We start from the raw sequence: 27183 nt of genomic DNA, 5'->3' as shown, positions 1-27183 counted from the left end.
TGGGAGAAAATGACTTGTACATGTCGGAGGTGAGAGGAGATGGATCAGACTGCTGTCAATTGTAACAGATATCCACTCATTGCAGCCAAAGAATGCAGAAGAGCATTCAAAAAACAACCAAAAAACACACTTATTAAAACACTTATTATGATATGTGTCCACCTTACTCCTTATTGTAATTATGTTTAGATTTTTATTTACGGAACTCTTTTATTTTATTTGTTGTGTCCTGTTCTTTGTATCCTTCTTTTTTTTCTAACTCACTGAGTCCTTTTATTGAGATTGTCTACTTTATTTAAACTAGGCCTTTTTAAATCATAGGCTGGCCTTCCACATTTTGGGATAAATAAAGTTGTTCTTGTATTATTGATGTAAAAAAAGAAGTAGAAGAAGAGCAAAACAAACAAAATAAAACATTACAACATAAGTAGTCTCCTCCTGGATTTATTAGGACGGTCAAATGTGTGCGTTTTAAATACTCGTCGAGATATGTCCCCTCCCCTCTATTGTTTATATGAGCAGGGAGTTGATGGTACCTGTTGCATAAGTATCTCGTACTTCAGGCCGCCATGTTTTTACAGATTTTACCTGGAGCACGAGACAGACGGCAGCAGCAGGAAATGAGATCAGCCACGTGCTCTCGGCCTGGACCGTCCTTACACATCTGAGGCAGGACAGAAGGTAGAAAAGAGACTTCAAGGTGAGCCAGGGAACTGCAGTCACACAGGTGTTACCAGCTAACCAGTACTCTTAGTCACGGAGGGCTCATTAGGGATCAGAGCCAGCACAAGGAAGGCGTTAGACGCAGCTGTGAGGGTAGCTTAGCATAGTTAGCTCTGTGCTACTTCTACTGAAGCTAACTCCTTTTCATGAAACACTCTGCTCACTTTCCGTTTACCGAAACGCTTACCCATCCTGCAGGTGTAGGCAAATAACAGTTTGTCAGATTCTGTATTCAATAATTGCATTTTTATTAAAGGTTTATATACACTACATCGCGAAAATCTAAACTAGCCGCGGTATATGTGATATTAAAAAAATAAAATGAAAAGGTTGTGTCTGGATTAGGGCTGCCACGATTTGTCGACTAGTCACGATTACGTCGACTATCAAAATCGTCGACGACTGATTTAATAGTCGACGCGTCGTTTGAAGCTTTGTAAGATCACAAAAGACGCAGGAATAAGTGGCAGGATTTAAGAGTGTAATAACGGACTGAAACAGAAGATGGCAGCATTGCATGTACAAGGATGTCAGCTACCGTTAAACCCCGAAGAAGAAGAAGAAGAAGAAGAAGCAGCTGTGTCCCAGAATTCATAGCGCGGCCCAGCGCAGTTTCCAACAATGGCGGTAGCTAGTTAGTTTTAATGTTACTCTTATTATTCTTTCTGGGTCACAAAATAAACGTTTAACATATTTTCAGGCGAGAATGTAGCTGTGTAAACCTCAAATATCTGCTCAGTTTATCAGGACACCACATATTTTCAAAAGCGCTCCGACGTTTTCGGAGACATCTGTTACCCACTAGCTCGTTAGCGAGCCGGGGGCTAGGCTCACTAGCGCCGTGAGAACACCGGACTCCCCGCAAATCGTTTTCAAACCCACCGCCGTCTTTCGCTACTCAGGTTAAATATATATGAGTCACTTAGATAACTTAAAATGTTATTGTTTGGCTTTTTTTTTTTAGTATTTTATTTGTTCCTGAGTAAATCAGTTTGTCTGAGATTAAAGTTATAGTTTTTACACAGCTGAATAAACGTCAAGCAGACAGCTGATTATCAGAAGTGTGAGATGCTCCAGAATATACTCCAGTGTCCTGTTATATTTTAGATAGCAAGGAGTTTATTAAACTTCACCGAAACAATCTGCAAATTTCATTAAAATTTAATAAACTATCATCTTGTCTTTATTTTTAGTTAGCACAGACCTTAAACACTTAAAGCTGTAAGCTAATGATAGTTATATAAGAGCAGATGCTGCTGGTGCAATAAGCTGTAGTTTTACGTCTAATGGATGATGATCTGATTAGTCGACTAATCGCAAAAATAATCGGTGACTAGTCGACTATCAAAATAATCGTTTGTGGCAGCCCTAGTCTGGATAAAAAAAAATTCTTTCTCTGCTATAAACTATTTATTGTCATAAAAGGCTTTTATTTACTACTACTACTACTACTATTAGTATTAGTAGTAGTAGTATGAAACTGTTGTGGGAAGACCGCTTGGATTAAGGGACTCCCTTAGTCCAAGCGGTCTTTCCTCCCTTAAAGGGAGGCCTCTTTCTATATAGCTTTTTGCTATAGAAAAAAAAAGATTTTTTTCCCACAAAAAGAAATAATATTTTTAATGGATGGAAAGCTAGTGTGGGGAAGTCAACATCTGCCAAAGTGGGGAAAAACAGAAATTTAAACCTGCCAAGAGCCCAAAAATCTCACTCTACAGCCATCATTTACCCTTGGACCCTTCTTGTTGAACAAATGACTCGGGAGGGGGAAAAAGCAGGAACAATTTTACAATTTTAAGACTGGGGAAACAAAAATTTGCAGATACTATATATTTTTATCAGCTAAGCTACCTCTTAAAATGATTTAATAATTTTAAATTATTTTCTTTTTAAAATACTCACCCACATCTTCACCATGTTATCATCCTCATCCTTTGATCAGTGTCCCTGACTGCCTGTGTTTTTAAGTACTTATAAATGAGGGGTCGGCAACCTGTGGCACACAAAGGGTTAACTGATGGCACGACCATAGCTGGACTGGCCATTGGGCATTTGCTCGGTGGCCGATGATATATATATTTTTTGTAACGGTATAAACAATGAGAGGTGGTGGATTGGCCAGATGCTAGCCGGTGTGTAAAAATAACTCAGTTGTTTGGTGGTGGCTATGGCGTAGCTTCCACAGATTCAGTAAAATTAACAAGTGGTGGAGGCCAGCAGGTGGATGAGGAAAGGGGAGGCAGGAGGAGGAGAGACTCGAGGCGGCCGCCGGTCTGAGTGTCAGGTGAACTGAACTTCAGGTAAGAAGTTATGACCTGCAGTCTATGTGGGTCAGATATAAACCAAGTTTAGGTGGAGTTTATTTTCGTTGTCTTGACTTTTTACAGTCCGTTACAATAACTCGTACTGTGTACTAGCTAGCATGACGGAGTTTCTATACAGCTGGGTGGGTGCTATGATGTTACTGATAGTGAACTTTATTTTATTCATAAGGTTAGTTAGTAGCGTTGCCAAGCATCCAGTAAAAAGATGGAATCATCTCGTATTCAGAGAAATTATTACGCGTTTCGTGTTGAGCTGAGAAGGGACGCAGTTTGTCTAGGATGGAAAAAGACACAAAGGTGGATTTATTCTGTCGTTACGCTGCACAGCTGCCTCTCCTCCTCTCATCCTCTCCCCTTCCCTCTCCTGTTGCTACTTCAATCATGAAACTGATCAATGATCAGCTGATCGGCTTTTCTCTCTTGTTTGTTTATCGCCCACTTTGCGCCAGAAAGAGGAAACCAGCAGATGTCACGCTAAACAAAAGCAGCACGTTTAAGCTTGATCAGCTGTTGTTAGAATTTATTTAATATTAATTTCTAGTATCAGCTGATGTTTGCTGGAGCCACAGCTGTAAAAAAGCTGCTGGTCATGATGTCTGTTTAGATATGTGGTGAGAGGGAAACATGAAGATGAAACCACGAGATGTCCTTACTGAACCATCAGAGCTGTGTGGTGATGGAGAAACAGGTTTACCTTTTAGGTGACATGAATGAGTTGAAGGGAAGTTATGAACTGTTGCTGAGAGACAAATAACACCAGGATCCTTTTCTAAGTAGCTGACAGCTGGTAACTGTGCAGGGGCAGGTCTAGGAAAGTTTTGCCAGGAGGGCCAGGTAGGGCATTAACAGGGAGAGGGGGGCACAAAGAAATACTTTCTTTTTCTAATTTAAAATGTCTGGCTGTTATTAAATAATTATCTGAAGCTTACAACCAAAGTTTTTATCTGATGTAAAATGTATAGAAATCATACATATACCAACAAGACAGCGTACATCACTGTCACAACAGCGTTTGTTTTCATTCAAAGACTTTATGGCTTTAATACCTGGTGGGCTGGTCTCTAGTCAAAATGCCCGGGCTGTTTTTTTTGTCCCAGTCCAGCCCTGGGCACGACACGCAGTGAATTAATCTGAGAAAGTGCATCAAAAAATAAATGGCCGCGCCAGCGGTGCACATCGCAAATCAGCTCGCATAGACACATAAGTTGTGGCTCTTCTTAATGACGGTATCTTAGCTAACAACCCCAACTACCAGATTCAACTTGTAATCGGCTAAAAATAACTTCACCTACTGGTAAGAGGGACGTTGTTAGCTTTCCACATTCTGACACTTCAAAAGCTTCAGGAGCTGTTCGCTCAGCACAGCATCAGCACCACGGAGACACACGGATACATCCGTAGACTCGAGTAGGGCTGTTCGATATAACGATATATATCGGATGAGGATATAAAAACGTCTATCGTTTCATTTTACGCTATCGTTTGTTTCGTGGTGTCGCAAAATAAACTGTTTATGGCAATATTTTTTCATCGTTTTGATGGTCACTGTAGTGGCTATATTAATTTCTTAAAGTTCTCTCTTTCTTTTATATTTAATATAACCACACTACAGACGGACAAGCAACTGTTTTTATGCGTTGTCGTTAGCAACAGCGACGGTAACACCTTCGCATGTCCGCTTGTTTATGTTCCACATAAACCTTTCACAATAAAGCTCAAGATCCTGTTGAGACTTTTCAAAATAAACTGAATCACGTGAAAGTGCAGATTATTTACGGATGAGAAGTAAAAAAGAGCCGCCTGGGCCCTGTTTCAGAAAGCCGGTTTAGTGCAAACTCTGAGTAAGTATACCCTGAGTTAACGAAAACTCTGGGTTTTCGGTTTCACAAAGCGAGTTTAGATTAATTCTGAGTGAGTCACTATGACGACACACTCCGTGAAGCTAACCTGCCCCCTCGCAGGTTTACTTCAACTAACCCTGACCTTCTCCGCCTCTTTGTCAGAAACCTGACTGTAGGAAGTGTCAGACATGGCGTGCCCCTTCCTTGAAGAGCCAGTAGATGTTGAAGCCCAAATTCTCCGCAGAGCTCTCCGCCGGGAGAGAGTGATTAGAGCGCGTTCGGACATTTTATCATTTCCTGATGATTTCCTGTGTGAACGTTACCGTTTTTCAGCACAATCTATAATTTATTTGAATAACCTCCTCAGGCCTAATATTGCTCATGTGACACATCGCGGACATCCTCTCAGTTCTGTACATATTATTTGTATTGCACTTCGGTTTTTTGCAAACGGGAGCTTTCTGTATAATATTGGTGACGCTGAGCACGTTTCCAAGGCTACCGTCTGTCGGGCAGCCAGGAATGTTACATTTGCACTGAAACGTCTCCTGTACTCGTTTGTGGTGTTCCCCGGTCATAGACCCACAAGATTCATCAAAGAGGGATGCCACAAAATTGCAGGTATCAGGATGAACAAAACTTAATTCATGATGTGGTGATACTTGGACTACTACTTAAATTTTACATTTATTCCCACGGTTCCCAGGCGTGATTGGCTGTACAGATGGCACTCACATTCCAATCATTGCTCCTTCAGTAAATGAAGGAGACTATGTGAACAGGAAGTCTTTCCACAGCATTAATGTGCAGGTACATAGTTCCCTGTAGCATTTCAAACTAACAAATTATTTCATTATAGTAATGGATGCCAATTTGTGTTCTCTGCACTGTGAAGATCATATGTGATGCTGCCAACATTATCACAAATGTGGAAGCCAAGTGGCCAGGCTCTGTGAGTGGTGGTGGTGGAGGACCCCCACCTGTTTTTCCGGCCTCCGCTTTTTTTTCTGTTGGCTATAACGGGTCACATTTGAGCATACAGAGTAAGCAAATATGTACTTGTAATGCTCAGATAATTTCAATAAGTGCTTACAGAAAGAAAATTAATGTAGCCTCTAACTGCAATTGATTTACATCGGACAAACAGACCAAGCACTATGGCTCATAATACAAACCTTACCTGTTTGGACTATATTTTTATATTTCATTTTTACTTGCTGCCAGGAACGTTTGGGGCCTGTTGGGTTGCACCTGCGCTCACATCACATCACAAAATCAAATGTATAAAATAAAAAATAAAATAAAATATAATAAAATAACGTGTTAAATGGGTGGAAATCCCTAGATCAATGTTTAAATTAACACTCACGCATTGACTATGTTTTGCCATGCATGCTCCCTTTGTTTTGCAGCTGAGGCTGTGTTACTTTTTTTCCGCAGAATTTGCATGTTATCGGCATATACTGCCATCAGAATTTCGGCCTCAAGCGCTGTAAAATACATTGACCGCGCCTTCTTTCCCTCCATCTCCATGGTGACTGTGCTCCACTAATCAGGGCTTTATGTATCCTCGTGCGCGCTCTTAACTTGGGGTTAAAGCAACTCCGCGTTGATTGAACTAATTGTTATCAGCCTTTCTGAAACCGAATATTCCGAGTTGGACAGTTCGGGGTTACTCAACCCCGTTTATCGTTTTTCACTCTGAGTTTTCTAAACTGGCTTCCTGAAATAGGGCCCAGGTGCTAAAAAATAAACCTTAGACTCAAACGTTAGAACAGGCAACCCGCAGCACGCCGTGTAATAAATACTCACAAAGAAAACGGCGGCCGTTACAACTTATGTCTATAGATGTATAGCTTCATGCATCGGTTAAAACACTCGACTCCGGGTAAAGCACGCCCAGCTGGAAACACTTCACGCAAGTCGAGCTGCCCGAGATTCACGGAATTTACAGAAAATTTTTGTGATTTATATCATTATCGGACGATAGAATTCTGATATCGGGATATGAGATTTTGGTCATATCGCACAGCCCTAGACTTGAGACACAATGCGTTTTTGGGACTTTCAGGTGTTTGGACCAATGTTTTATTTTCTGATCAAACCAGAAATCTTTAATGAGCAGCTGGATTTGTCTCGCATTAACTGGCTGAGTTAATACCAGTTAATGTGACATCAAAGCAGCTCTAATCCACAGCTGTGCGTGTTCATGGAGCTTGCATTTTCACCTGCTGGACATCACTACCTGACAAGTTTAACTGTCTTCAGAACATTGCAGAGGCATTATTGACAGTATTTGGCTCTAAATATCTGTGTGAGCAGATTTTCTTTCCTCAGGTAGCCGTCTGAATGCTGGACACTCGGAGACCTGTGTCTCTGAGTGGGAGACCAGAGATCAGGTTAACATGTGTGTCTCTGTATTAACAAACATGCCATATTGGCTTAGTTTATTTTTCTTATCATTGTTGTGAGGAGACCATAAATAGCATTTGTATTTTCTGTTGTACAGACCCTTTGCTGTTATGGAGTTCTTGTTATGGATAAAAAGTGTCTTTTTTTTGTTTCAAAACAGCTGATAACTATTCACTGATAGCTGCCAACATCTGCGAACAAATAATTCTATGAAGTGGTTCCATATATTGTATAACTGTTCATATAGAGCGTTATTAAATTTATTGCTAATGCAATCATATGGCACACTGACTTGAGGAAATTTTAAATGGCACTCGCCATCAGAAAGGTTGCCTACCCCTAAATAAATAAATACAATTTTATTTATACAGCACCTTTCTACACAGTGTCAGAAAGTGCTGCACATAAGATAACAAGCCATAAAAAGGTAAAACAGACAATATAAAACAGGCAAAAGTTAACCAAAAGTTTTAAAGTTTTGAGTTGTTTTTTTAAAAACAGCTACTGAGTCCACAGTTCTTAAGGTTTGGGGGAGAGAGTTCCACAGTCTAGAGGCCACAGTGGCAAAAGCTCTATCACCCTTATTTCTCATCTTAGTCCGTTTTATAGCAAGTAAGCCCTGATCAGATGACCTCAGGGACCTGCTAGGGACATAGGGCTGTCGCAGATCATAGATGTAGGCTGGTAAATGATTTACTTTGCTCTGAGATCAGACTTGACTTTAAAAAACATTAGTTTCATGTACACTGCTCAAAAAACTCAAAGGAATACTTTTTAATCAGAGTCAGTGTCACTGATTGTAGCACGAGTTGATACTTAGACCCTTACAGAGGTTGCACAGATAGTCCTGCTCCTGCATGATGACACATCATGTTACTGCCAGGTTTGCTGTGTCTCCCAACTATTACTATCCCAAATATTGTAAATCACTTTATCAGACAGCAGGGGGGGCTCTTGCATTGACATTGGTTTGTGAAATTTGCTCAGCTCTTTAAAAAAGGTGTGGAATATATATATATATATATATATATATATATATATATATATATATATATATATATATATATATATATTCATTCGTGTGTGTGTGTGTACACAGAAGCAGAGCAGGAAAAAGGTAAACATGAGATATCTGATGAACGCTGTCACAAGTGAGACCCTTGAAGTCAGTGAAACCTGGGTTTAAATATTAATACAGTTAACCCCTTCAGGTTTGTCCATGAAACCATAAAGCTGCACTTTCTTTTTGCCTTATAGTCTGATTTGTCATAACTTCTCTGTTTTGTGGTAAGCTTTTCTTTGGCTGTCACTTCTTCACCCTGACCTGTCTTATTTGGCTCAGCAGAACTGAAATGCTTTTACACACGGACTCACATAAGCTCAGCGATTCTCTGCGCGATCAACCTCTCACATGTTTAAGCTTGCTGCGGGAGATTTCACTTGTCATGTTTGCATAGTAAGCTAACGATTAATAAGACGATGTCAGAGGAATTGGTGCACAAATTATCATCACTCACAGATCAGTGCTGTCGCTCTTTATACACAGTTCGCACGATTGCAAAGTGAAAGCAAAAAAACAAGCGCAAATTCAAACGCGATTTCAATATGTCACATATTGACAGTGGCTCACCGATGCCAATGACATAATTACCCAGCTACATTTCCGAAAGAATGCAAAAGCATTGACATATATTTTTCCTTCCTACGATAGCCCGACGGGCAGGGCAGAGATAGATTTTGGTAGCCCGACTGGAAGAATCGCTAGCCCCGGGACGTCGGGATAGCGATATTGCGAGCCCTGTATCTGATTGAGGAATCACTCATCTTTGGAAAAGAGAGTTTATTACAGAGAAATGGCTCTTTCCAAAATAAAAGCTATACTATCCGCTTCTTCTGGGCTATATTCTCAGCAGCATATTAAACATATCAGGTCCCCATAAGGAGAATCATGTGCTAACGGATGTCTAAATGACTCGGGTAAAGTTTGTAGCATGCGTGCTTATTGTTTTTGTCTGCTTCCACTTGTCTTTGCACTAGGATGATGTCGGCGTAAATGTGCAGTCATATTCGTTGTGTTCCCACTAGTGCTTTCAGGTTAATCTCATTGAAATGACCTTAACGCCACAACACGGCAAATCTCCGTTAACGAGCTACCCCTGATCGCCCCGTGCATGGGGCTAGACGGCCAACACGTTAACGAGCTAACTGCGCTAACACACTAATTCCCACCATGTGCATTGCGTGGCACATCCGACATACTGTTTTACTTTTGTCCATCAGGGTCATGCGTCACATGAAAACCAAAATAGTTCCAAACGCCAGATCTGAATGAGGGTGGGGGAGGTTCAATTTGCCATGTTGCAACAAGCTTAGCTTCTGTCTTGCTAGCTTGCCCTTCGCTCAGTGGATCTGCGCTCGACAGTGCAGCCTAGGCGGAGTAGTCGAACGCAGATCCACTGAGCTCTCAACACAGACAGCATCGTCAGAAGAGAAGTTGAAAAAACAAATTAAGAAATTTGTTCAATACATATGCGTACCGAACCGAAAGCACTGTATCGAACGGTTCAATATCGATACGAGTATCGTTGCACCCCTAATAAATATATATATATATATATATATATATATATATATATATACACACACACACACCTGTACCTGATAATAACCTCAGAAGCCTGGCTTTAAATCATATATTAGTTGTCGAATTAAGACTTTTTTTCCCCTCCCTACAGGTTTATTTTGGGATGCAATTGTTCCTTATTCTGCTGCCATGCAGTCCACACTGGGATCTGATCTTGAAAGGTAAGAATGTGCTTTTCTGTTTCTTTTTCTATTTATTTTGATCACATAGACAATATGCAGAAAATCATTTAGAGGAAAAAAAGAAAAAAAATTATAATATAAAAATTCTGTACAAAATAAAGCAAAACGCGCTACAATATCATGTAGTGAAGCCACGGCTAACAAAATCACTGAAATTCAACAGCTATCTCTTCTTTATATCTCGTGAAAACCAGATCTTTATACTTCTTTCTAAAGTGCATCACAAATGTGTAAAACCATTATGTAAAAGTATTATATCTGACTTCATGCTCCTATGCAGGGGATACACAGTTTGGAAAATTCTGGGTATTTAAAAGAACATATTTTTTTGATGTTTTATAATGTTTTCTTCTTTGTTAATTAGCTTCAGGAAAATGGCAAAGCTAAATTGTTCAGCCTTTCAATTGCACAAATTTCTGAAACAGAATTTCAGATATAAGGAGCATTGTGCTACACTGAGAGAAAAAAAAGAAGCTGATAGAGAAGGGATTGTCATTGTTAGGGCTTTTAAGTCGTATAAGCCATGCAAAACTTTACGAGGCATGACATAACGATGCACTGCTACTAATACATGGTGTAATAAAGGCAGAAAGTCAAATCCAGGCTTTTGAGTCACAATTTCAGTGATATTAGTCCCAGATATTGGATCTCAAATAAAAACATCTGTTGTTTCAAGTTATGCTCTGTTGTTTATGGCAATATTGTTTTCATCATTTGGATGATTAGAAGCAATCAGGAATGTGAATATAAGCATGGTGAGTAAAGGTGAGACAGAGGCAGGACAAAGACCAGTCGAGACAAATCGAGGAGCTTGTTTGTAAATGAGGGCGTCTCTTTGTAGCACGCATGTGGTTTGGTTATGAGAAGTCTGACGTGGACCAGAGAACATTTCCCAATAGTTCTGTGTAAAAGGAGAAAAGTAATCACATATGGATTAGCACCATTCATCTTTGAGCTTATAATTAAAAAAAATCTTTAATGTGGTTTTTATATAAACTAGCACTATTAATAAACTAGTCATTTATAGAGTTTCCATAAAATGTAATATACTTTGATACATTTCATTATTAGATATTGGGAAATGAGATTTTGGTATGGAATATCAGAGTGATTTTGACTCCTCGCATTTTAACATTTCAATGAATTGGCATATATAAATAATACATAAAACATGAATATAAATGCTATACAAAGTAACCATTTAATCTGTACTTGTATGAACTATTGTTGATAATGAAAGCCATTTTACTTTGCAGGTCTCAAGATTTATCCCCATCCGCACCATGCGCCCTTTGGCCAGTGGACCTCAAGTTAACTCACTTGGACTGGAACCCTGAAGCAATCCTGATACACTTCCAGGGACAGTACCTCACCATATGTGAACTTGACTATAGTATCTTGCAGGGAGAAATACAGAATGTACCAAAGACTAAAGCTGAAGTGGATATTGGAGAGTTTTGCCTCGTGGAAGATTTGACTTCAGCTCGCTGGTACAGAGGAAGAGTTCAGAAACGACGGGACAACCTCTTTGATGTTTTCCTCATTGATCACGGAAACGTGTTGACTGTCAGTGCCACAAACGTTTCTTCCTGTTCAAATGACCTGTTCATCCTGCCTCCGAAAATAGTTTGTGGTTTTCTTGCTAATGTGCTGCTTCTTCAGAGTTGTTCTCACTCTGTGGTTGAGGAGTTTTTCTCAAGCCTGATCGGCAGAAATATCAACGGTTACATTCAAGCACTGCTTCCCCACAAAGTCCTCCTACTAGAAGTCCCTGACGTCAACACCGGCTTAGTTACACATGGCTTTGGGAGATATGTGGACACTGATACATTTCTCTTCTTGGTAGAGATGCTTACAGAGATGCCTCTCAAACAGAAAATAGAGCCGGTTCCTGACTTACTCATTGAAAAGCCAAGGGGACAAGAAGTTTGTTTTAAACCACCAGGTTTGCAGGGATATGAAGGCATTTTTTCACTCTATGGACCAGCCTTGTGTTGTGGGACACAAGCTAAAGTGAGAGTAACTGCCGCTGTCAGCCCTGGGTTGTTTTACTGTCAGATGGCCAGTGTGGAAGCAGAGCTCTGGGAAATGTCAAAGAAGTTAGCTGCATCATGTGAATGCAGACCTAAAGAAAGTTCTCAGATGACTCCAGAGAACCTGGGTTTATTGTCCTCAGCTAAAAGCAAAGATGGGAGATGGTACAGAGGTTTGGTGCAGTTTCTCCCAGGCAGTTCTTGGGTTAGAGTCTCGTTTGTTGACTACGGATTCGTTGAATCCGTCAAAGTTGAAAACATCCACAGGTTGGCACCTGAATTGTATTCAACGCCAATTATGGCATTCCCTTGCTCTCTGGCATGCCTGAGTGATGAGGATAAGGCCATCAAAACTCAGCAGTTGTGTCTCCTGAAATCAGGCTTACTTGGAGGACGATTACACGTGGAGATCACTAGATACGATGAAGAACACCACCTGTACTGTGTCACTATAATTAGTGCTGAAGATGAAGGTGTGGAAGAGCCGGAGCCTGTCAGAAAGTGTCCAGTCATGAAGGTTGAGTCCGTTTCTGAGGCTGAAGAACAGGGTGGCTTCTTGTACCATGAAACAATCATGGGCGAAACACTGGAGCAAACGCTGAAGGTAGAAGAGGTGCAGGTAGACTCCGTGTTTGTGGGCTATGTTGAACATGTCCAAAATCCAAACCATTTCTGGATTAGAACACAAAAACGCAATGAGGAGTTTGAAGAAATGATGTCAAAGATGGCAGAACACTTCGAACACGTGAAGCTGGATGAAGACGTACTGTTAAATCCTAAGCTTGGAACACTGTGCTGTGCGGTTTATGAGGGAGACATGCATTTTTACAGGGGTGTAGTGACAGACACTCTTAAGCACGGAGCTGAAGTTTTGTTCATCGATTTTGGGAACACTGAGAAAGTGCCACACATGCTGATCAAGAATATTCCTGAGTCATTTGCCTGCAAGGCGGCATTTGCCATTTGTTGTACTCTTTCGAATGTTTTTCCTGTTGAAGACATCTGGACAAGTTCAGCCTCTGATTTCTTCAGAAGAGCTGTGTCAAACAAAGCCTTGCTAGTCCATGTCGTACAAATGAGAAAAAACAAATTTGTTGTTGACCTTTTTGAGATGGGAAGTGGCAACAATCAGAGTATTACTGAGCTCCTGGTCTCTTCCAAGCAGGCTGAATACATTCCGAAAGGGCACTTGGACCAAAAAAGGACAGAAAAGACAAGGTGCCTCCAAAGTAATGTGAAAACAAACATCGCTGAGGATAAGGAGCAATGGAAGATTTTTAAGGAAGAAGAGAATGCATCGAATAATGAACCTGAGAAAGCTCAACTTCTTGCTAGCATCAAGCTGTTAAATATCAAGCCTGGGTGTGAGTTGACTGTGAACTGCTCTTATATCAGCTCTCCATCAGATTTCTGGTGCCAGCCTCAAGACATGGTTCCAGCTTTGGAAGAACTGATGGATAAACTTCAGCAGTATTATTCAACTCATTGGGTTCCCCTAGAGTCAGGAGATTCATGCTGCATTGCCAAGTCACCTCAAGATGGACGATGGTACAGGGCCTTAATCACTGCAAAACAGAGAGACAATGTCACAGTAACGTTGGTTGATTATGGGAATACTGTCCAAGTCAGTGAACACATTCTTCAAGCAATAATGCCAGAATTTCTTTATTTGGAAGAACAAGCTTTCAGGTGCAGCCTTTACAACTTAATTGAACCTGCTGACCCTAAGAACTCTGGGAATTGGAGTCCAGAAGGCTGTAGGTTGCTGAAAGATTTTGTCTTCAGCAGCACTGGAGCTCTAAAATGTAAAGTTGTCTCCCAGTTATATGTGAAAAACAAGGGGCTGTGCAATGTTGTTGATCTCTACAACAGCCAAACCCAGCAGAGTGTGACAGATACGTTCACAGAACAAGGTCTGGCAACACGAGTGACGGCGTCAACAAGGCAACAGCAAGCAGCGTTTCCGGAATCTTTTATCTACTCTTCACATGATCTACACCCAGGAAATGAGGAACAAATGTATGTCACCTACGTTAACAGTCAGTGGGAGGTCTACTGCCATCTTGAAAGAAACACTGACATTATTGTTGAGCTTGAGGAGAAAATCTCAGAGGAGAGTAAACACATGATGCAAGTTGTTACAAGAGCTGTTGTAAGCAAACTGTGCCTGGCAAAATACTTTGATGGCAAGTGGTACCGCGGTGTAGTGCATCCTATTCATTCACCTCTGCATTTCAGTGTGTTTTTTGTGGACTATGGAAACACAAGCATATCAGAGAAGACCAAAGTCATGTTCATCCCGAGAGACTCATCAGATTTGTTGTACACCCCCATGCAAGCCGTGAGATGTTGTCTCCATTCAGTGTCCAAGAAAGATGTGTATGCAGATGTTAAGGAGTGGCTCAGTAGTGCAGTTCTCAACAAGCAAGTGAAAGCTGTCATACTTGGAAAGAATGAAGATGGTTCATTTGATGTCGAATTATTTGATGGAGACATGAACATCAATGAGAAGTTGAAGGAGCTCATTCTCAGTCTTTCATGTAAACCCAAGACTGCTGTTAGATTTGAGATGATCAACAGAAAACAGAAAACCTCCTGCAAACGAAACACAAAGTCTTCGTTAAAAAGCAAGAGTCATCCTAGCGTGTATTCAAATCTTTCGACATTGTCCACTGTCCACAGAGGTACTAAAAAGAAAGAAAACACAAAAAGCCTTGTTGGTGGGAGAACTCAAAGCAAGAACACAAGAGTGAGAACACAGAATGAGGGCACATTGAACACCCGGGCCTCTGTGAAATCGCAGAACAATCAAGTGAAACAACAAAGACAGAAACAGAAGCAAGCCCAACAGAAAGAGGCAAAAGAAATACCCCAACTGCTGCCTGACAAGAAGATATGTGCAGGCTTTAGGGCAAAGTGTTTTGTTTCCCACACAGACTCCATTTACAGCTTTTTTCTTCAGCTGTCAGAGGATGAACCTGCAATCTTGAAAATGGGTGAAGCTCTCAACTCAGGTACCCTCAGAGAATCCTTGAAGATGCCTACAACCTTAAGAATCAATGACATTGTTTTGGCTGAGTTTGAGGAGGACGGTGCCCTTTATCGTTCAGTTGTGAAGAACTTTGCAGGCAATTCGTGTTTCAAAGTTGAGTTTGTGGACTATGGAAACTCGGCAGTCGTTGAGAAGAAAAAGATCTTCTCTATACCAAAGGAGCATCTGTCACATCCGAGATTCAGTATACCATGCTCGCTGCTGGATCCAAGCACATTCAGAAATGATGTGGCTTTCACTGATGCAGTAATGGAGAAGCCACTGATGGTTGAGTTCATAGAGCAATGTGGAACCAAGTGGGACATAAAGATTAAGGTTCTTGATGCAGGACCTGTAACTGAAAGGGAGGATGAGTCTCCTAATTCTGAAGCTAATGAGAAATTGAGGTCCCACAAACAGAATAACCAAAGAGATGAAGCATGCAAGAATGAAATAAGGTCTGAAAGAAAGATGGCTACTGTCAAAGGTGAAACATTCACGCCTAAACCACCATCTGTTAAGGTGTTAGTGCCGATGAGGATGAAAATTCACAGGTATCACAGGATAAGAGTCAAGAGTAGCAAGAGTAAGACGACAAAGAGATTTGGAAATGCATCCCTTACCCCATCTATTCAAGCCAGAGACTCAGAGAATGGAATGCTTTTGTCGGTCCAGAGTAATGGCTGCTTTTATGTAAGACTTCTTAGGACCAGTGACTGTCTCACTGCATTGGAAAGTCACATTGCAGATAGCCTGGTCAAGTGCAAGATGGTAGCAAGAGAGGATATCAAACAAGGCCTCAAGTGCTTAGTTCAAGTCCAGAGTCACAACAAGTGGCACAGAGCCATAGTTCAGCACCTGAGTGATGAAAATGTCAATGTTTTCCTGGTGGATCACGGAATAACAGTGGAAATCCCAATTGGTTCAATTCGACAGCAGTGTAGTGACCTGTTGAAATTCCCAAACCTTGCAGTGCTGTGCAAGATGAACAGTCTTGGGTTCACTGAGAAGGACGATGATCACAGACACTGGTGTGAAACTCTGAAACCCTTGATAGGCAAAGAAGTCAAGTTGATTTTTGTGCGTTATTCTGAAGCGGATAGCCTCTGGATGGTTGAAATAATCATAAACAAACTGTTTCTCATGTTGCATCAAGTTGTGTCACTGCAGCACAATGGAGGCACTGAAAAAGGACCAACCGTGGAGACCAGCCCTCCTCAGCGGCTTGCCTTTGCTCCAGTTCAAATGGACAAATTATATTCTGGCTTTGCTGCTGCAGTTAAGACGCCTTCTGACTTCTGTGTGTCTCTAGAGGATTTTCTTCTTGTAACAAACAAAGTGTCAGTTGAGCTGGATGACCTTCCAGACAAGATAACAACCCTCCCAAAGGTCACTTATTCCTGCATCCTGAGAGGTGTGAAGCCAGCTGGATTGGATGATCAGTGGCCTGATGAGGCGGTGGTCTTCTTCCAGCAATGTTTGTATGGGAAGAACCTCCAGATCTTCTTCATAGAGTTTGTGTCAAACACACACTGGAAGGTGGACATTCTTGTAGATGGTGTCCATGTTGCCAAGGAGCTGGTGGATGCTGGACATGCCAGCTATGTGGATGTCATGCTAGGACTCAGGTATGCTTTATAATTTAAAATCTGACTGAAAGTGTATTAGAAGTGATCAAAATAAGCACATATTTAGTCCTTTGATATGTTTTTTTAATGACTTCAAATCCACGATTCAGTATTCTTAGTGTAGTATATATCAGTTGTGCTTTAGTCGGTGAATAAATGAATGAAAGAACAATGAAATGTGTGTGGATTTGTGAGATAAATATCACATTTTTTGTGCTTAACCTCTGGCACTTTCAGGTTCCTGGAGCAAAGCCCCTTTAGAGCTCATTCCCAGGTCCTTCACAGTGAGGAGCAGTGTGGGCCAGAAGAGGAAGGTTCTTGTGAAGCTCGAGTCCACTGGGGGATGTGAGGGGACGATGTCACTCAGAATAAGTTTGGGCTTGTTCACAAAAATTTTGTGGATGTTTAAGGAATTTAAACAGTTCTTTATGTTAAACAGCTGTTTGTGTGAAAAATATTATATTGGTTCTAATTTCTGTTTCTGATCATTTTGACTAAACATGTAGTACCAAAAGATATTTTTGTTATTAAATTTCACATACTTTCAAATATCTAAAACTTAAAATAAAAAGTAATTGCCTGATTAAGACAAAATATTGTCACTACCTTGTCAGCACTTCTGACACTTTTCTTTTTATATTTTAAATACGTTTTGAGTCAAGGCCACATTGTGAAAAATAAAATCTTTACTGATTGTTCTTTTGGTCTCACGTTGTTTGTTGTCTTAGTCAGCAATCAGTCACTTGTGTGTTTAAGGAATTTAGGGTTTGTTTTTTTTTAAATTTATGACCTGCACACATGTTCCACTTGATGGTGCTGTCAAGCCAAGATTTCTTTTTTATAAGCTCCTCAATGAGGCAGTGCTGCTAGGAACAAACTTTCTTTTTCTGTCCAAAAAGAGTCAAAGAAATAAATGCAGCTGAAAGAGATGTACATTTATCTTTAAATAGTATATTTTACATAAAAGTGGCATTATACCACAAAGTACAGTACATCCCGTTATTATTTTCATGAGTATATTTAAGTCCACAACTGCAGCCAATAATAAATGTAATTAGTTTGGAGTGATCACGTTGTGAAAATTGATGATAAGAACAGTAATGAAAACATTTTGTGGCGATGATGGGAAGGAAGGAAGAAAAAAAAAAATACTGTCAGAAGTGGGATTCGAACCCACGCCTCCAGGGGAGACTGCGACCTGAACGCAGCGCCTTAGACCGCTCGGCCATCCTGACGTCTAGGAACCCGGGAAAAAAGACTTAGTCATAAAGCCTGTGTATACCGTCACGGTCGTACTGATAATGTTCTGTGTGTATTCTGTGTCATATTTCTAAATAGATCTCCAGAGAGAGGACACTGGCGCGGGTTAACGTTACAGAAATAAACCGTCGCCATGTTCGTTTTCTGTTACAAACGCGGTAAAAAAGTTACATGTTTTCATAATATATTTCAACAAACAAAGATGATTATATTAAACGTATTTACTCCTGTCGCTCATAATCTCTACACAGAGACGTGTTTTTCCGGTCTTTAAGCCTGACGTCACTAGCAAAATTAAGTTTGAAATCCAGGTATCCATGAAAACGGATTTTTTATTTATTTAACTGAGTAAGAAGTTAACAGAGTTAGCTCGCTAGTTTCCACCTAAAGATGATAGGAAACAGGAAGTGTAATGTTGCTGAGCGTTATTGATTAGTTTTGCTTTTGGTGGTGATATGATGGTATTATTATTCTTATCACCACAGAGTTCCCAAATGTAATGATGGTGGGTTTAGATTTATATTTGTTCATGTATTGGAAAATAAAGAACGCCGATTCAGCTGCTAAGTTCTGTGTACCAATCCTTACACTAATATCGAAAAGCAAAACGCATAAACAGCAAAGACATTTTAAAAACGTGTCGATTCCAATGACTGTAGAATTCCCGGGCGAGTTCTGAAGAGCTCTCCCAGAGTTACCCTATCATCTCCGAAGTTGAACTTCAATTTTTATGCTATAGTTGATTACGCGTTAAAATAAGCAGGCCGATTTACATATAAGTTTTTTTAAACGTGCGCCAGTAGGTGTACATGCATTATCAGCAAAACCGAAAAGAAAAATCTTTAAAACTTCAGGATTCTTCAGCGAGTTCCGAAGAGTGACGATCTGCCACAGTATTAACTTTGTTAACCTTTACACATTTTAAAATAAAATACGCCGAATATCGACAGATCATACTTTCAAGTACATGGTTAGATATGCTGGAAACTTTTAGCAAATTATGTTATAAGTGAAGAAATCTTAAAAACACCATCGTTTCATGCGAGTTCGGAAGCCCTTTAATTTTTAACCATCAAGTATATTACACCGACTTTATCTGGTGGAATATTTTACGAATACAGTTACCTTTTGTATCATTAATGACAACTTAAAATACCGGTAGTAACACATAATAATAATAATAGTTTATCAAACACAACTTCCAAAATCAGAGCACTTGTCCCAGATTAAATACACCCGAAATGCCCCAGCACCGTTTCACCGCCAGTTCATATTCCATTTGAATGTAGTACCACTGGCTTTTATAAATAGCTTGTCTTTAATCCTTTCTATCTATACAAAGTGCTGATGTACCCAAAAAGTGACCGTATAAATACACAAATAGGCTGTGAAGGCTACATAACACCCTAACTAGTTAAGTAATAGTCTTAATTGAATTGTTTCTAACCATATGTCGATTTTAAACGCAGTGACAAAAGACCACGCTTCCAGTCCACACTGTTGAAAAATCTGTATTTATTAATGATTTACAAAAGGCTAAACATGAAACCATTTAAATGATTCAGTTCATTTTGAAACCTAAAAAGGGAGAAGTTGGTGTTGTTGCTGTGTTTGTTTGTTTGTATGTGTGGGGAGCATCTTGTAGTGTTTTTACAGGTCAGTTATTATAACAGCGTCTTTAACTCGTCATGTCTTATCAGAGGCTCCTGTTGAGAAAAAATATATAAGTCGACACACAGGATGGAGTCAAACAAACAAACAAACTGCAGGAGAGGGAGAGAGAGATACATCTGAAACATCACAAGTTTGGGGGAGGGGGTTTGAAGTGCGCTTCATTTCTACATCAGCAGTGGCGGTGAGTGAGTTTTTGAGACTGCACTTGTGTGTTGTGTTGCGTTGTGTATATTTGTACAATTGGGTCATGTTGTGAAACACCTGGCTCCCTCCGACTACAGCTGCTGTAAAAACAGAACACTTCTGTCTCTAAAGCAGAAAAAACCCACAGATTATTAATATTATTGTTATTCTTATCACCACAGAGTTCCTGAATGTAATCTCAGAACAGTTTGCAGATACATATTTAATAATAAAACAAGTCGTTGTGCAAGTTTTTCCACAAGGTTTGAAATAAATATCTGTAAAGCAAACAAGCACTTAAAGAGTAGCTGCATTTTTTTTCCTTTTTGTTATATTATTGTCAATATTAATATTACTGTGAAAACCAACATTAATCACATTGTGGGTGAACAAAACAAGTTCCTTTTTCTGACTTGAATTTAGGGCGAAAAATTCATCTCACACGACTACTCTGGTTAAAAGGAAATAAAAGTAGAAGTCAGGAAGGGGAGAAACACGTAAAAATGTGACTCTGGTGGCAGCGAAGAGGAGGGCTGTTAAATCACATTAGTTTTGCAGATTTTTTTTTTTTTTTTTTTAAAGTTTCCTGGCAGATTTCTACAGTAGTAAAAGAGTGAGTGGACCCGAGTATTTACAGTAACGTTGTGCACTTAAAAGATCCTTCCCGAAGAACCTTTTCAGAGTTTTTCTAAAACAAAATCACAGAAAAAAAAAAAAAAAAAGATGTCCCACACCTTTTCGCTATAGAATGAAATAACAGTGTTTCCACTCGCTGAGAATTTAATTAAAAAACAAAATAAAAAAATAAAATAAAAAGGTGTGGAGCTCAACGTTGGGCGTTCCTGCTGGCAAGGAGGGATTAAAAGATTGAAAAACAACATGATACAGAAAATAGAGCATAAAATAAAACTGTAAAACTGTTCAAATTTCACTTAGCTATGAAAAAAAGAGAGAATAAACCTCTCTCTACCGCCCCCCCCCAAAAAAAAATTAAAAAAAAAAAAATTTACAAACAAAAATATATCCCCTTTCTGTCATGTGATTCTCGGACTCTCACTAGATATAATTAAAACTTTTTTACAGTGCTTTATCATTATACATCTTTAACAGGTTTTAACACGAAGGGGAAGCAGATTTTTAAGCCATAAAAATCTCTTCTGCTGATATCGCTACGTCAAAAAGAAAAAAAAAGGAAAAAAAAAAAGAGTGGTCCAGTTATTCGATGATTTAAGTCAAAGCAAAAAGAGAGAGAGGGGAAAACAAACGGGCGGCGACGGTCAGTGTCAGGGGGAGCAAGCGCCGGCTCTCTCTCTCGATGTTTTTGTCCCCCAGGAGCACCTTATCACGGTGGCGTCGGCGTTAAGGTGGCGCTGGGAGGTGAAAGGCTCAGGTCTACTGCTTGGTGTTGAGCTCGTTCTCCAGCTCCATGAGTTTGCGAGAAGCCTTGACCTTGTTGGAAACCTCCTTCCCCTGAGAGAAGAGGCGCTGGCGCTCCTTGAAGGTCAGACTCTCCGGAGCATCGCTGGGGATCGAGTTCTCCTGCTCTTGACTGCAAAATTAAGATTAAAACCAGAAACTTACTAGAAGAAATAATGCAGGTTTATTATAGTTGAGTACCAACTTGACTTTTCCCTCCAAAATAAAGATGATCATTTACAAAATAAACATCCTTTTTTATTTAATGACTCAAAAATAGTAACCGAGACCATAAACTCACCAGGGGAGCGTTTACTGAGACATTAAGTCAAGGGAGAAGTAGGTGTCTTTTCTTTTTAGAGCGAGAGGAGTTGCCCCCTGCTGGTCATTAGGAATAATTCATTTTTAAAGGCACTTAAACCCAAATTATCTGTAGTTTAAGGCAAAATGGATGTAGACTGCTACAACAGAGACAACCACCCATGACTAAAAGTGGCAAAGAAAGAAAAAAATTAATAAAACAGAGCTCACCTCCTCGTCCATTTGTCTCTCGGGTCCTTGTAGACTTCTCCTGTTCCTACAACTCCTGATGAGTTTCCAGTGTACGAGTTAAATCCTGCTAGATGTTCATGAGCCACACAGCAGAAAGACAAAGAGCAGCAAGACACGAATTAGCATCGCTTATGTGCAGCTTGTGATTAACCAAAAATCATCTGCGACAGAAGCTGCTGGGAGACGGTTCGGAAGATCTCTGATATCAATTATCAGTGACGACAACTACACATAGTGAGTGCACTTGGAAATGCTTTAAGTCAAACTGAATCGACAGCAGACCAGAGACCCCGGTGACCATTACCCAGCAGCTTCTCCAGTCATTATCACTTCATTTCCCACAGACCAGCCTAAGCAGAAAGGAGGAAAGAAAAGAGAGCGAGTTGTGAGAAGCATTAGACAAAAACCTCAGATCTCATTAAACTAGAGCAGCGAGCAGAGAGAGAAACACAGCACTAAAGTAAAAAGCAGTTAAAGAGCCATTCCCAAGCAGCAACAATGGTCTGTGGAAGTGTCAGGTGGGCTCTGAGGTTGAGGTCACCGCTAAACATGTCCGAACCAATTCTGTTACTATCTAAATCCAGCAGTGCTTAAACTCGGCGTATCTTCAGAAAAATGAAGAAGGGCTCCCAAAGAAGCCAGGTGAACAAACATGAAGAGGGTGACCGCGACCTTTAACCCCAAGTGAGACGTTAGTTTTATGCATTCCTGTGTCTTTCCAAACTGTAGCAACATCAACAGCTTAACGAAGGTAAAGCTTCGTAAAACCATCGCAGGATCCGATGAGCCAGGAGTCTGAGACTTGTTTCCAGCACACAAAAATACAAGTTCCTTCCTGCTGGCTATAGAAGTGTTAATGGTTTACTTTCAATAAAGACCAAAACCGACAGTGCTGATATTAAAGCTTCAGAAGTATTTGAACTTTCTCTTTTATTTGCTTGTTTACTTCCCTTTGGTTGTTAAAAATGACCATCGCTCACTTCAGCTCCAAAACACAAAGATCCCAGGCACACTTTGATCACTGACACCCAATTACATCTTCTCTGGCCAACACGGCTGCATTGGAGCCGGACAGGAAGAAAAACAGACTTCTAATTCTGACTAAGGCTCTTTTTTTAAACACATCGGCCCAGATGTGTTGGAGCTTGCTGGCCACTTTCGGACTGGATGCTGGTGCAGATTCCTGCTTCCTTCCTGAAGCTGTTTGCAGATCTACTGCCTCCGACTGGTGACCAACCCAGGCTTTGGTTTGTTTCTTTTTATAGAGTTAGTCAAGTTTGCTACCACATAGAGGGCAAAATATGGAATTTTTAACCATTTATCTATTAATTTTACCAAATCATAATTAACCAGAACTAATGACCAAAAGAGATACATCCGCCACTGAACAGTGGCGGATGTATCTCCCTAGCTACCTTCATTTGAGTAACTATTTGCTGTTTTGAGAAATACCTGCAAAGTGCTCCCTGGTTGGAACCCAGTGGTCCAAACGCGTATTAATCCACCACTGAAAATAGTCCCCAATGGATGAACCATTTACAGCTTTTCCTGTAACGTGCTGAAATAACTAAAGAACCCAGATACTTGTAAAAGTATCCCGTGTGACAGTGCCTGGCTGTTTTGTTTTCCCTTTTATAAATTGAGTATAAATTAGGAATTGTCTCACACCAATTGCCTGTTCAAAATAGCCGACGTGGTTTTGTTTTTCTTCTTCTTCTTTTTTTTTTTTTAAAAAGACGTTTACAAGAATACAGAATCGTTTAAAAAAAATGCCCATAAAGGCTGTTCTTTTCTGTTTTTAGCTGATAAAATGTTTCATTTCACTTGCTAAAACCAGCAAGCAGGAACTTGGAGAAATGTGGGATGATAAAACCTGGCAGACTCTCTTCGTGGCTCAGTATTTGGCACGTCATGCTAAGAGGAAACACTGGCTCCACATGGTAAAGAGGATTTCTTCTCTTGTGTTCTGTGTACTGGTGAGGATAGTGGTTGAATCTCACTCAGGAAAAACCCACGAGTTAGACATTAAACATCCAGTCCCAACTCTACTTGGCTGCCTTTTCAAAGAGCACAACTGCAGTCTAGATGGATGTAAGGTTTCGTGTTTCAGGATGCAAATCAAAGGTTGGTACAGTTCAGACGCAGACACAGTGATGGGGTGTGAACCCCGATAGATTCATCCAGCTGGCAGCTCCCAGGCTTTTTACTTTGGGTTTTATGGAGCCAAAAGCAAGAGGGGGTGGGGGATCTGAAGTATAGTCTGGGACGGGATCAAACCGGGTCCCACTTCAGCCCACATAAATACAAACTGGCAGAGAACAAAGCAACCACAGAGAAACAAGCCTCGTTCAAGGCCAGAAACATTCCTCTGTGCAGCCAAAAGAGATGAAAATTATACTTCTGGCACTACAATAGAAAATTCTTCACATTCACATGAAAAAAGTCATCCACTGGCCTGTGATTGATTCTCAAAGGTTATGAATGTTTTCTTTTACTCTGGCTCGGTTATCTTGGAGGCCAAAGGACGCCCGTTTAAATTGCTGTTTTGTTTCCCTGCTCTGGTACACATCTTTCTGTTTGAGCATCGCTCTCTGCGGATAACTGAACTCGTCCTTCCTCTGCAGCTTTCTCCGGTTCGTGCACCTTTGAGGCAAACTGGCATCTGTATTGTTTTTCCTGTGGTTTCAATCTTGATTACACAAAAATACCTCTAACCCAAGAAGAGGCCACACTTTATTAAAGTGAGACTCAAACCTCTAGGACCTGCCAGCTGATCAAATAACACACATCAAATACAGTTTCATATTGGCAGGGAAGCTGGAGACTCAGGTGCTGTTTGTTCACCTGAACCTGCCGCAAAGCCCTGTGGGAGTTTAGTAAATAAAGCCGCAGCGTTAGACAGCATTGAAGCTACAGCAGAGACACAGACTGACAGGCGAGATGACAGAAATGAAACAAAAGCTGATACGAGGAGGGAAAATTAGGCACTTCTGGGACAGCAAATTAAGAGAGAGTCCAAAACACAGACACGCAAAGTGGGGAAGAGCAGCAAAGAATAAATAAGGAAATAAATACAGACTGCAGCCTGGTGGAAGCTATGCACAGGCAGTAAAAAGCAATAGAAATCAAGCCGGTTACTGGGGTGAGCTGCTGGCAGCCAAAGTGCACTGTTTGCTGTGTGTTTATGCACAATGTGTTTGACTGTGAGGTGAAACGTGCAGATTTTACTCCCGAGGGAGGGGGGAGAGGGTGTTTGGGTGAGGTAGGTTGTTGGGGGTGGGGGGGTGTTAGTGGGATGATTTTGTTTAATTTAAGTGAGATTGCAGCACAGAATTCCCATGAGGTCCTGGATGTGTTTTGATCTTTAATATAAGCAGCAGCGGCGATGGAGGTGGTTTCGTGTTAAAGGTGCAGGCGGCCTCCTGGACCTCAGGTGCTGCTGAAACTCAGACTGTGCTGCAGTCAAAGCTCTGTTTGTCTATGGATGTTCAAACTGCTCAAATTGACAGCATCACAAAGGGATCGTTATGTCTACTCATCACCGAGTCATCTGTCTTTTTTCAGGCCAACACAATGCCTAGTTTAGGTACTTACTAGATTTTTGGGAACCTTACATTATGAAAAAAGTTTTTAACAGAAGATGCTAAAAACCTGATGAATCTGTGATACCAATACTATGGAAATAACTCACTACCACATATGTACTGGGGTCAAAACCTCAATTTATCAGTTGTAGGTTTTTTGACTGAGCTGCTTTTTACATGTGACAAGAAAAAAAATCCACTTTAGTCCCCAATTTGTTTTTGTTTTTTTTATTTTGGGGACTTTTTTGTTCTTTTAAACTAAAAGAGGATCAAAAACCTCATGGGTTCCTGTTCCATCAGGAGCAGAGAAGCTCTCCCTAAATCTTACCTTGCTTTATTTTTTCTCTTCAACTCTAAACTGGATCATCATTTACAAAACAATCATCTTTTATTAAGTAAATCTAATAACTGACCATAAAGTCATTAGGGAATTGCTTAGCGAGGTCATCTTCTCAGGCTAGCTTCCAAGCTGGCTTGTTTACTCGCCGCCTGCTGGTCATTGGAAAGAATGCGTGTTTAAGGCTCAGCAGGTTTCACATTTCCATCGCAGAGCCCTGCGTTTATCTTTTATACGAGCTCTATCCAAGGGATACGGAATAAATAAAATTCTGGGTGAAATTTTTGTGGGAACACAAAACTTCCAAACAGCAGCCAGCTGGCTGCAGCTCGAACTCTTTCAAACAATGAAGAAGAGATGCCCATCTTGAAATAATATCTGACATGGATAAATCCACATTTGGACTGCGTTAAAGACTATTTTAACCTCTTGATAAAAAAAAAAAAAAAAAAAAAAAGCGGCAGCCTGATCATGAACCTCTAGAATTTATGGCGCTCCGTCAGTGTGGTCAGAGTAGACTGAGCTATAGAGAAGGAAAACGAGCCGTTTAAACAGACACAGACAAAGAGGAGCTCCTTCACTCAACACACTGCTGCTGTGTGCAGTTTTTGCATGTTTATGAAATGATTCTGCTCAATTGAGTGATTGATGGGTGTGAGAAGCCAATGGTGTGTCTCCTTCCCTTTAAAGCCAACACCGCTAAGCAGAGCCACGGGGCAGGACAGGGGGGGCGGGGGAGGACGGGCAGGCAGGCAGGCAGACTGACGGCTGGCCTTTACCCCCGCCCCCCAACCCAAATTCCCAAGCAGCAACCAACCAGACACAAAGGAGGCGGCGAGCGACAACACCAACAGTACTATGATTGGCTCTGATGGGTCTCAATCTGCAGCAAAAAGTGGTGGCGTGATTATCGATTGCTTTTTTCTGTTCACTAGTGCTGATCGAAGGGGGAGGGGAGGGTGATTGGAGGAAGATGAGGACGGAGGGCAGTGGAAAAAAAAATTACTGGGGGACAAGAGGTGTTCAAATAAACCTACAATGAAAAATATGAAACAAACAGAACCTGATTTGCTTGAGGAGGAAGAGAGAGGGGGGGCAAATTTCTACATATAAAAACTAACAGTGATGAATCGACGACAAAAAAAAGGAAAAAACAAATAAATTTGGACAAACATGTAAAAGAGGGAAAAAGTAGACGGTGGAAGTGAAAGGGCACCTCTCTACTGAAAACAAGATAAACCAAGAAGAAAGTAGCACTAAACCATAAAGGAGTGGGTAGAAAATGAAGATGAGTGAGTGAGAGGGAGGGGCGGGCGCTTTAGAGGGCGCTGTGGCGAGCCTGACTCCTCTCTCCAGTTC

The 27183-nt window shown here is 40.7% G+C and overlaps 2 protein-coding genes and 1 non-coding gene across 12 annotated transcripts in view; 1 reads left to right on the top strand and 2 right to left on the bottom strand.

Annotated features, from left to right (window-relative positions):
- Window positions 1–571: 571 nt before the first annotated feature.
- tdrd15 (tudor domain containing 15) lies at window positions 572–17511 on the top strand. The gene is made up of 4 exons (XM_085382313.1): window positions 572–700; window positions 10036–10105; window positions 11383–16818; window positions 17056–17511. Exons 2-4 carry the CDS (start codon window positions 10074–10076, stop codon window positions 17165–17167), a joined length of 5580 nt encoding a protein of 1859 aa, XP_085238439.1. The 5' UTR covers window positions 572–700; window positions 10036–10073; the 3' UTR covers window positions 17168–17511.
- Window positions 17512–17970: 459 nt separating this feature from the next.
- Window positions 17971–18053, bottom strand: trnal-cag (transfer RNA leucine (anticodon CAG)). Its single transcript has one exon. It is a non-coding gene; the product is annotated as a tRNA-Leu (tRNA).
- A 2824-nt stretch (window positions 18054–20877) lies between these two features.
- The window catches only part of afdna (afadin, adherens junction formation factor a), a 122770-nt gene continuing 116464 nt past the window's right edge, over window positions 20878–27183 (bottom strand). For 6 of the 10 annotated variants that reach the window (XM_085381915.1, XM_085381914.1, XM_085381912.1 and 3 more), the window contains 2 exons: window positions 21883–21970; window positions 20878–21484 (listed from right to left, as the gene is read on the bottom strand). In XM_085381915.1, coding sequence (XP_085238041.1) covers window positions 21328–21484; window positions 21883–21970 — 245 coding nt within the window. In that variant the 3' untranslated portion in view covers window positions 20878–21327. The remainder of the gene's footprint in view (window positions 21485–21882; window positions 21971–27183) is intronic. The other 4 variants (XM_085381913.1, XM_085381917.1, XM_085381919.1 and 1 more) reach the window with 1 other exon arrangement.

This window comes from Rhamphochromis longiceps, linkage group LG15 (genome assembly GCF_057381845.1).
Source record: "Rhamphochromis longiceps isolate RC_006_pf linkage group LG15, R_longiceps_female_GT1.1, whole genome shotgun sequence".
Lineage (NCBI taxonomy): Eukaryota > Metazoa > Chordata > Actinopteri > Cichliformes > Cichlidae > Rhamphochromis > Rhamphochromis longiceps.
This window is presented reverse-complemented; position numbering and strand designations above follow the sequence as displayed.

What these genes read in the sequence shown, in the direction of transcription:
- tdrd15 (XM_085382313.1), top strand. Translation starts at nt 10,074, where the DNA reads ATGCAGTCCACACTGGGATCTGATCTTGAAAG. An exon ending in CTGGGATCTGATCTTGAAAG is followed by an intron (nt 10,106 to 11,382) that starts GTAAGAATGTGC and finishes TTTACTTTGCAG; the next exon opens with GTCTCAAGATTTATCCCCAT. An exon ending in GATGTCATGCTAGGACTCAG is followed by an intron (nt 16,819 to 17,055) that starts GTATGCTTTATA and finishes TGGCACTTTCAG; the next exon opens with GTTCCTGGAGCAAAGCCCCT.